An 11,448-nucleotide genomic window follows, 5' to 3' on the forward strand; every position below is an offset into this window, starting at 1 on the left:
ACGAAACATACGTTACGAAAAAAAAAAAAGAGTTGAAGCCAAAACAGTTGCACCTGCGTTCAACTCCAGAAAGAGCTTGCCGTGTAACATAAGCTCAGCCCACACACAATGGCCCGAAGTAGATTTATGCATCAATTACTTACTTCTGTAAACTCTAGTAACTAGTTTAGTATGAATAGGACTTTTACTATTGTATTAGACATCTTTGGATCATCTTGGGGACGTCTGGTTTAGATCATGGGGTGGCGGCATGCTGAACCTTTCACTTATGTATTTCAAACGGTAGATTTCTACACTCCATAGATTAAGGTGTGGAGCTCTGCTGTTCCTCATGATTAATGCAAAGTACTACTGTTTTTCTATTCAATTCAACTTATTCCGTTCTAAGATATTCTTCGCACTTCAACATGAATGTGATGAACGTGACAATTATCATCATTCCTATGACGCATGCCTGACAACACTTCCGTTCTACCTTAGATTGATGAGTATCTCTTGGATTCTTATCAGAATTTCGTGGTATAAGCTAGATTGATGGCGGCATTCATGAGAGTCCAGAAGGTCTAAACCTTGTCTGTGGATTCCAGTAGGACTCTGGGATTGAATGATGTGACGAACTTCAAACTCGCGAGTGCTGGGCGTAGTGAGACGCAAAAGGAGGGTGATCTATTCCAGTATGATCGAGAACCTCAGATGATTAGCCGTGCTGTGACAGAGCATTTGGACCATTTTCACAAGAGGATAGGATGCAGCCATTGACCATGGTGATGCCTCCAGATGATTAGCCATGCAGTGACAGCGCATCAGACCATTTTCCAGAGAGGATGAAAAGTAGCCATTGACAATGGTGATGTCCTTACATAAAGCCAGTCATAGAAAGGAGTAAGACTGATTGGATGAAGACAGCAGGAAAGCAGAAGTTCAGAGGGACGAAAGCATCTCTATACGTTTATCTGAAATTCTCACCAATGATATACATAAGTATTTTTATCTTTATTTTCTATCTACTTATTATTTATTTTTCGAAAACCCCATAATCAATTATTATCTGCCTGACTGAGATTTACAAGATGACCATAGCTTGCTTCATACCAACAATCTCCGTGGGATCGACCCTTACTCACATAAGGTTTATTACTTGGACGACCCAGTGCACTTGCTGGTTAGTTGTATCGAAGTTGTGACTGAAAACGATTTATTAGACGTGCGTACAGAGTTTTTGTCGCCGTTGCCTGAGATCACAATTTTGTGCACAGTGCTCTTCTACTCTGGCTCGTTCCAGCAACTTTAACCATTGGGACTCCTTTCTCGCAGCTTCTTCATACTACTGTCATGATCTTACTGGTGTCACTTAGAAAGTCAAGTTCTCTATCAACTCGACCGATTCATGCTCCAAAACATGAGCCGCATCCGACGTGTACTTAGGAGTTGTGACACGTGGAATACGTCATGCAAGTTAGATAGATGAGGTGGCAAAGCGACTTGATACGCCACCGGCCCGAATCTCTTTAGAATCTCAAATGGTCATATATATCTTGGGTTCAACTTCTTAGTCTTGATTGCTCTTCCAATCCCAGTTGTCGGTGTAACCCTAAGGAATACGTGTTCTCCTACTTCAAACTCTAACAGTTTCTTTCTCTGATCCACATAACTCTTTTGTTGACTCTGAGCAGTCAAAATCCTTTCTCGTATTCTCTTAATCTTCTCAGTAGTCTCTGCTACCACATCTAGACCTAATACACTTGCTTTACCAGATTCATACCAACAAAGTGGAGACTGGCACCTTCGTCCATACAAGGCTTCATACGGAGCCATCCCAATGCTCGCATGAAAGCTGTTATTATATGCAAACTCCACCAACAGCATGTAACGATCCCAACTCCCCGGGTTGATCCAACACACATGCTCTTAGCATATCTTCCAATGTCTGAATAGTCCTTTCCGATTGTCCATCGGTTTGCGGATGATATACGATACTAAGAGATAGCTTCTTACCGAAAGCTCTTTGGAAAGCTTGACAGCACACCATGCAACCTTACTATCTCCCTGATGTACAATCTTACCAACTCCTCCATAGAACAGTTTACTCGGATAGGCAGAAAATGAGCGGATTTGGTTAAGCGATCCACGATCACCCAAATTGCATCAAATCCCGACCTAGTCCTCGGTAAACCGGTCACAAAATCATCGCAATTCCTTCCATTCCTGAGGATTCATGGTTGTGCATTTGCGGTTTTTGATTTCTATCTTCACTTTTTGACAGTCAAACTTGGATACTATGTTGCTACTCCCTTATCCAGTAGCACCAGAATTTTTTCAGTATAATACATCTTTGTGCTCCGGATGAATAGAAAATCCACTGTTGTGGCTTCTGACAACAATTTGTCTCAAACTCCCCACATCTGGTATGCAACTTCTTCTCTTGTACCTCTATAACCTCATCATCTTAGTGATTCTTCGCGCTCTTATCACTAATGGCTGAATAATTGCTGAGCCTCTGCTCATCTTGCTGAGCCTTTGTATTTCTGATTTAAATGTGCTTGGGATTTGTAGCTGGTTCAAACAAGCTTTCCCAGCAACTTCACCAATATCTAGCTTAACATCCACAAACTTATCTACTAGCTCCTCTTCCTTGATCCTCATCCAAGCTATCGTTAGAGATTTCCGACTCAGAGCGTCTGCTACCACGTTCGCCTTTCCAGGGTGATAACTCAACTCGAAATCATAATCTTTAAGCAACTCCATCCACCTTCTCTGGCGCATATTTAGATCCTTCTGATCAAAGATATACTTGAGACACTTATGATAAGAAAAGATGCTAAACCTTACTCCGTACAAGTGGTGCCTCCAAATCTTCAATGCAAACACAATCGCCGCTAATTCCAAGTCATGAGTGGGGTAATCCACCTCATGCGGTCTCAGCTGATGTGATGCGTAAGCCACCACGTTTCGGTGTTGCATCAACATGCAACCCAAACCTTTCAGTGACGCATCACAATATACTTCAAACAGTTCATGCGGTTCTGGTAAGATTAGAACAGGTGTTGAAGTTAATCTCTGCTTTAGCGTCTGAAAACTGTCTTCGCACTCCAACGTCCACACAAATGGCACCTCTTTCCTCATTAATTTCGTCATTGGTAGCGCAATCCAGGAAAATCCTTCAATAAATCTCCGGTAATATCTGGCTAAACCCAAAAAGCTCCTAACTTCCATCACAGTCGTCGATCTTTCCCATTCCATCACCGCTTCTACCTTAGAAGGATCCACCGCTATTCCTCCTTTACTCACCACGTGGCCTAAGAACTTCACTTCCTCCTTCCAGAACTCGCACTTTGACAACTTAGCGTACAACTTCCGCTTCTTCAAGATTTGCAACACAATCCTGAAGTGCTCCTCATGCTCTTTCACCGCCTTAGAATAAACTAAGATGTCATCTATGAAAACCACCAGGAATTTGTCCAAAAAGGGACGAAACACTCTGTTCATGTAATCCATGAAAATAGTAGGTGCATTCGTTAACCCAAAGGACATTACCGCAAACTCGTAGTGTCCATAGCGTGTCCTAAATGCCGTCTTAGGGATATCATCCTCTTTCACCCTGATTTGAAGGCAACCAGATCTTAAATCTATCTTGGAAAACACTCAAGCTCCTTACAATTGATCTATCAAGTCATCTATTCTTGGCAGCAGGTACTTATTCTTCACAATCACCTTGTTCAACTGTCGATAATCCATGCACAAGCGCATTCCTCCATCTTTTTTCTTCACCAATAAAACTGGCGCCCCCCACGGTGATACACTCAGTCGAATGAACCTCTTATTCAGAAGCTCTTCCAACTGAGTCTTCAACTCTGCCAGCTCTATCGGAGCCATTCCATATGGCGCAATTGACACTGGCCCAGCTCTCGGCACTAATTCGATCGCAAACTCAATTTTCCTTTGAGGTGGGAACTCCGGGATATCTTCTGTGAACACTTCTCAAAAATTTTTAACCACCGATATTTAATCTAAGTCCTGGGCATCACCCAACGTATTCGCAGCCAACAGAATATAACCCTGACACTCCTTCCCACTATAATGCACCATTACAGAATTCAGGTAATATCCTATAGCTACCACTGCTCCATTTTCTCCTTTTGGCATAAACCGAATGGTCCATTCAAAGCAATCCAACAAAACCCGATACTTCGACAACCAATCAAACCCCAAAATTATTTCCAATCCAATCATTGGAAAATAGATTAAATCGTGCACAAAGTCTCTACCCTCAAGCTTGAAACCTACTTGTCTACAACCTGACCTAGTCATAACTGTTTGATGCGGAGTATGTACATGCAAATCAAAAGGTAACTCTGACACTTTCAAGCCTAATCCCTTAACTTTAGCAAACAAAATAAACGAATGCGAAGCTCCAGTATCATATAATGCAACCAAGGACATATCACCAATTAGACATATACCTCTCATCAATGCATCCGTCTTGGAAGCATCCTTGGCATTCACAACAAAGACTCGACCTTGATGCTGACTCTGGCCCGCATTCTGATTCCTCCAACGAGGGCAATCCCTAGCAATGTGGCTAGGCAACCCACACTTGAAGAAACCACCTAAACCAACCTTTCATGAGTCATAAGGGTGAAAATGTACGCAACGATTACAAGCTAAATCCGGAGAACTCTTACTCTGATTTCCTCTCCCCTTAGCATACTGAAACTGATTCTGATTGTTCTTTCTGAAGCCCCCTTGGCCGTGAGGCGCATATCCTCCTCTATTGAAGCTTTGTCCTCTAAGATGGAAATACTTGCCACGCCCCTGACTAGAGCTCCCTCCATGAGTGTCCTTAGATGCCGCCACGGTCTTGGCATACTCCTCCACTAATCTAGCCATATTCCTTAGACCGCTGTCCCACAGCCTTCTCCAACCTATCCTCCATGCGATCCCATCGCCACCGCCTTCCGAATCTCCTCAATCCCAGTAGAAAACACAGGTAATATACAATGGAAGTAAAACACAAGTAGAAGCATATAAGGCAAATAGTTCAGATAGCAAGTAAGCACGTTATTCAATTAGGCAAACCATCACAAGTAAACAAAGCATACCAATAGATAGAAAATGCATATGATGAATGCCTGCCCTACTGGCTGTGATATCACATTGTTGGTTCAACTGCCAACCCGACACATCTCCATGGAGACGTCGCCCTTCGGATTTCTCATATGGGAACCCCTGAGATATAGTGCCTGGATCACTGTCCAGGTACCGGCGCCTTCTCGCCTATAGATCCGAAGGGATGCGAACGGGATACTCTTGCCACAGACCTCACATCTCAACGCAAGCGGGACGAACCACCGCCCTTACACCGCCACCGCTACCTCGACAGGCGGGATCCAACCGCCATCTCTGCTGGGTGTATAGCGTCTCATGATCTCAGTAAAAATAATATCTCAGTGGTTTTTAGAAAACAATTTCAATATACAGAGATCCATCATCTCAATCCAAGTCCTCGACTCATCTCAACCACTGTCCATTCATAACTCAGTTTCCAATGTCAAAAGTTCATCATTCCTTATCTCATATATCACTCATCCTCCACCAATCGGCAAATCATTCTCAGCACGCCAGAAACCTAGGCCTCCGTTTTCTAATTTATCATAAAACCGTTGTCTAGCAACCTTAAGTTACATCCCATGTTCTAATACTCAAAATTAAGCCCATAAGTCCTAAAATGGTGTTTTAGAAGCTTACAACCTTGTTGGGAAGGTAGAATAGTTGAAAATAAATAAAATTTTGAGAAATAGGACGTGTGCGGCCGCACAAGGGTCTGTGCGTTCCCACACTCCTGAGAGTTTTAAAATGCGTGCGTACGCACAGGTGTCAATTTTTACAAGGATCTGTGCACTCGCACAACCTGTGCCAGCGTCCCCAACAAACTGACCTTCCCGATGTGTGTGTCTGCACAGGTTGAAGTTTTTCCTTAGTGCGCACACAAGCTGTGCTAGCGCTGCGAACAGAACGCACTCCCCTACCTGTGCATGCGCACGGGTGTGTGAATCCGCACAGGTCAAAATATTTGCAAGGCGTGCGTTAGCACGAGGGTGTGCACCCGCACATATCAGTAATCATGAAATTCTGCAACTTTGCAGAATTTCAGATTTTTAACACCAACTTTGAAGGATCATAACTTCCTCTAGAAAATTCCAATTTTCATAAATTTTATATCGATTTAAAGAGTTTTCAAAGATCTTTAATAATAAATAAATTTCAATCAATTTCAAAAACCAAGGCAAAAGTTATGATCGAGCAAAGTTTACCAAAAACTCAATTTTTCCAAACTTCCCAATTTACACAATTTCTTACCATACACGTTTCAAATCATACCAAAGCACTTAAAGTCACTCCAAGATCCATTTTTCACCAAAAAATACCCTATTGGGTCACAACCACAATTTATACCAATCTCTCATCATACCTTATCATTTTCAACATCAATATCATCATACTACAATTTTACAACCATAATGCCAAGTCATCCAATTCAACATCACTTATATCATCATTATGCCTTTTCAATTTACACAATCAATTATCATTATCATATTCTCATCATTCATCATACTTAAACCCAAAATCATTAATTCATCATAAATCACCACATATCATCATTTACCAACTCAACAACCATTTAATTTCAAACCTATCCTATAGGTCACTAGCCTAAGTGTCCATGAATATTATATACTACATAGAGAAAACCAAAACCATACCTTGGTCGATTCTCTTTATGCACCCAAATTCCAACTTAGCATAAACAAGCTTCCAACCACAATCCATGCTTTCAATTCCACTCCAATAAGCACAAATAAGTTCCAAGAGCTCCCAAAGCCACAATAATCAAACTATATACATATAAATCACCTCAAATCAACCTAGGGTTCCAACTAAACCAAATTTCTTAAGGGTTTAGTGGCCCTTACCTTCTCCAATAGATTTACTAGCAAGAATTCAAGGCTAAGCAAGGATTAGAGCAAACCTAAACACCAAGAATCACAAAAACTCATTTAATCAAAAACCCTATATACCCGAAATTTTGAGGAGAGAAACTGAGAGGCATTCGATCTTTCCTTACCAATTTCTTATATGGGTTTTTTAGAGCTCTCCACGAGAAACGCGTAGCCACAAACGGTGCAGCGATCAGAGCTCTCTAGCTCAAGATATGAGCTTTGAAAGATTGAGATGAATAGTACTCAATCTCTTCTCTTCTCCTCCTTTCAATTTCTGATTGTGTGTGCTTGTTAGTGTGTTGTGATGCTGGTTGGTTCATTAATTGAGCCTTTTATATGTTGGACTTGGGCCCAACTTGGGTCCGGTCTAACCCGTTAGCATTTTTTAGCCCGTTTGGCCCAACTTCGGGCCAAACCTTTAAAATTAACGCCCGATTTTTCATTTCTAACATTTTTCTAATGTTTTTTCCAGTTTTCACTTTTTCTCTTGCGGTACTGGGCAGACTTGAACCAGTTCAATCGGTTCAACTGCCGGTTCACCATTTTTTATGTTTTTCGCAGAAAGCACATTTTCTGACTCAGAAAGACCTAATAAGTCCGAAAATCACCTTTAAATCTTCAAATTCTCTTTCTACTTTTTGGAACCTAATTTGGGCAATTAATCACTTAATTAACCGATTGATTAGTTGCAGTTCTTACATTGAGTAGTGCTTAGGTCTGTGCGTGTGTTTTCAGGCTGTCATTAGCTAGATTTTAGGGGAGTTACCATCTAAGTTCCTGGTAGTTTAGGCTTCATTTTGGCTGTAGATAAGCTTTGGTTTAACTGCGAATAGGTAGTTTGTAGATATGGCCCAGCGTTCTGTCATGAGGGTCATGAGAATGCCCTACGATCGATACAGTTGGGTGACTTCGGATGTGAAGGAAACCCCCAACCAGATGTCTTTGGAGGAACTTATGGAGTTCCGACAAGCCGAGTACCTCTGCGGGGAAGGAGACAAAGAGAATAACTTTGAGGTTTTTGTTCCCGTCGTCCAGGAATGGATATTCCAACTGAACCTACACTCTCCCCGGGTCCCCGATTGGATCTGGTTTTACAAGGCAATATTCACCCACCTGGGGGTTCGCATCCCATTCTCTCCTTTTCAAATGGCACTGCTCAACCGATATGACGTGGCGCCATCTCAGTTACATCCGAACAACTGGGCCTCCATCCGCTGTTTCGAAATGGTAAATGAGTATTTAGAGCTGCCGGCCTTCATCGAGGTATTTCTTTTTCTTTTTACCTTGACAAACCCTTCCAAAGAGGGGAGGGCCAAAAAGGGCTTTATGTCCTTCCGAGTAGCTCAAGGTCAGAGAACCTTCAACTTGTTCGAGGATTCTTATCACGGCTTTAAAGATAAGTACTTCAAAGTTCGCCCTGCTGAAGGTCGGCACCCCTTCTGGCTAACCTTGGAGGGGGAGCATCGCATCCCGACCTACTGGAGTTTTGGGGCAAGGGTGAACGCCTTCACGAAGGTGACATACAAGGGGCTGTCTCCCGAGAATAAGAGGGTTGCCGACGTCTTGTTGGCTATATTCAGCAAGAACCATGTTAACCCCCACCTTCTTATGGGCGATCAAGACATGGCTAGGGGTTATGTAGGTGTGTGGTCGCTTGGTCCTTTGCTCGCGTTTATTATTTGTATACTTGATTAACCATCTTGCCGACTAACGAGCTCTTGTTTGTTGTCGCAGCATCAATGGCTGGCGAACTGGTTAGACTTGATGCTTTGTTTGACACATTTCTTGCTGATGGCAGCGATGACGAGTCTGCCACCCATAATAACAAGGTTCCTCCCAACAATGCTGCTGAGGTCGAGGCTCAGTTCCAACCTATCTAGGGGGAGGTGATTGGGACCAGTGGTGGTCCGGGTCCCTAACCAGAGATCGAGGTTGAGGTTGAGGATGAAGGGCTTGAGGTGGTGGTTGTTGACAATCCGAAAAAAGGAAGACGTCTTCTAGCCCTGGTGGAGCCCTCCAGGTAATGGAGAAGAACTTCGACGCTGCGACCTTCATTGATGCTCAACTGCTTCCCGGCACGGAGGACTTCTTCCATGGGGATCTCGCCTCGCAGGCTAGATGGATGTACCGTACCATGCTTCGGGGAGCCGCCGTGGCGAGAAAAGCGGAAACCGCCTTGGCAGGGGCGCAGTCGCTGGAGAACAAGCTTCAATCATCCATCCAGGCTAATGCCAAGTACAAAGAGGAGGTCAAGTCGCTCCAGATGCAGCTAGCCGACGCCAAGGAGAAGATCAAGACCTCCGATGCTGCCGTGGCGCGACTCATCGAGCAGGAGCTCACCTTGGAGGGTCAGCTCAACGCTGCTCAAGGTCGGGTGAAGGAGCTCGAGAAAGAGCGTGATGAGGCTCTTTCGTCGGCAACCGCGGCCAAGAATGAAGTGGCTGATTTGAAAAAGAAGTACAAAGAGACCGTGAAACAGGGTAAGAATGCCATCTTGATGACTGAGGAGGCCTTCAAGGCTCAGGTGAAGTTGGTAGCTCCCGACTTTGATACCTCAACTGTTAGCATCTTCAAGACCATCAAGGATGGCAAGATCGTTGATATCCCGAAGAAATGACGTGGTCTCACTTGTTGTATTTTGTATTTTTGTAATATGTTGGCCTTTGAATACTTTTAGTTTTAGTGAACTTGACTGCCGCTTTGCTGGTATATAACAAATTGCTCATCTACCATTTTGCTTGGTAAATGTTTTGTTCGATGTTTCTTACCATTTTATTGGTAGTTAGCTATTTGCTTATGCTTATTGACCGTTTCGTTGGTAGTTAGCAAAGCTAGGTCGTGACTTTTAGCATTTCAGTAGCCGTTTATTGTGGCATTTGTTACTTCTGTGGTTCCCAGGGTGATCAGTCCCGGGAGACCGTATCGTTCTGGCGCTGATTACTTGGCAAAGTAATTTGGTTAATTTGGATAACATTGAATATGAAGAAAAAGTTGATGATGAATTGCAAATAAACAACAAATTGGAAATAAACAACTGCTGGCAAATAATATGAACATAAAGTAATAGCAAATAAATAACAAAGAGCAAATAATCCCTCGTAAAGTGATACGGGTGTTACTAAACCAGTTAGACTGGCAGACCGGTTGCTCGGCCGGTGTGCCTCGGCTTCTAGGAATAGAATCTCCTTAGATTGCTCGCATTCCAGGTTCTGGGAACTTCCCTGCCATCTAGTCGTTCCAGCTTGTAAGCCCCATTGCCGAGAACCTCCTTCACCCTGTACGGTCCTTCCCAATTTGCTGCCAATTTTCCTTTCCCTGGCATCGGGTGTCCAACATCGTTACGACGTAAAACCAGGTCGCTCTGCTCAAACTCTCTCTTAAGTACTTTGGCATTGTAACGCAATGCCATCCTTTGTTTTAACGCCGTCTCCGACAAGTGGGCCATCTGTCTAGCTTCATCCACCAAGTCTTTTTCCATGGCTTCTTCGACTCCTCCCAAAAGTAGTCGTGGGCTCGGTTCCCCGATCTCCACGGGTATTATCGCATCCACCCCATAGGTGAACCGGAAGGGCATCTCCCTTGTAGATGATTGTTGAGTTGTGCGATAGGACCAGAGGACTGAGGCTAACTTGTTTGCCCATGGTCATTTCTTTTCGTCAAGTCACTTTTTGAGGCCTTGTAGGATGACCTTGTTTGCAGTTTCGACTTGGCCATTAGTTTGGGGGTGCTCCACAGATGAGAACTTCTGCCTTATGCCCAAACTGACAAGAAACTCTCCGAATTTCTTGTCAGCAAACTGTCCATTGTCAGAGATGACGACTTCTGGGACTCCAAATCTGGCTATTACTTGTCTCCACATAAACTTCAGATAATTAGCCAAGGATATGCATGCCAGCGGCTCGGCCTCTACCCACTTCGTATAATAGTCGATGGCGATAATTAGGTACTTGACTTGTCCTGGTCCGACTGGGAAGGGCTTGATAGAAAGAATTCCTTGATGGTCTAGAATTTCTCTTATAGGAAAGAATTTATTAGTTGTGAGTATAGCTCTAAACCAACAAACAATCCTCCCAATTAAAAATATTGGTTGTCACAAGTACAAATCCCAATAAGAAATTTTAACCGAAGTATTTAAACCTCGGGTCGTCTCACAAGGAATTGCAATGAAGTGCTCAATTATTGGCTATGAAGATGCAAGGGGGTTTGATTTTTGGAAAAGATGCAAGAAAAGTAAAGGAACACCTAAAGAAAGCAGTTAATAAAAGAGAGACATCATTGGCAAGAATTAAGAATCTAAGCTTTCTATCCCAGTCACTAATAACAATAATTAACAAGAATTTATCTTATTACGTCATCCCCGACGATGGAAGAAGGTATCATGTTATCTTTACACTCGAAGAAAATTTAATAAGAATAGCTAATCTCAATCCAAATGTCCTAATCAACT

The 11,448-nt window shown here is 43.0% G+C and overlaps 1 protein-coding gene across 1 annotated transcript; it reads right to left on the reverse strand.

Annotated features, from left to right (window-relative positions):
- Positions 1-10,170: 10,170 nt before the first annotated feature.
- Positions 10,171-10,575, reverse strand: LOC140180639 (uncharacterized). The gene has a single exon (XM_072221895.1). The coding sequence runs from the start codon at positions 10,573-10,575 to the stop codon at positions 10,171-10,173; it is 405 nt and encodes a 134-aa protein (XP_072077996.1).
- Positions 10,576-11,448: the final 873 nt, after the last annotated feature.

This window comes from Arachis hypogaea, chromosome 17 (assembly GCF_003086295.3).
Source record: "Arachis hypogaea cultivar Tifrunner chromosome 17, arahy.Tifrunner.gnm2.J5K5, whole genome shotgun sequence".
In the NCBI taxonomy this organism is placed as follows: Eukaryota; Viridiplantae; Streptophyta; class Magnoliopsida; order Fabales; family Fabaceae; genus Arachis; species Arachis hypogaea.

Excerpts from the sequence above, each read along its gene's own strand:
- LOC140180639 (XM_072221895.1), bottom strand. The coding sequence starts at position 10,575 with ATGCCCTTCCGGTTCACCTATGGGGTGGATGCGATAATACCCGTGGAG.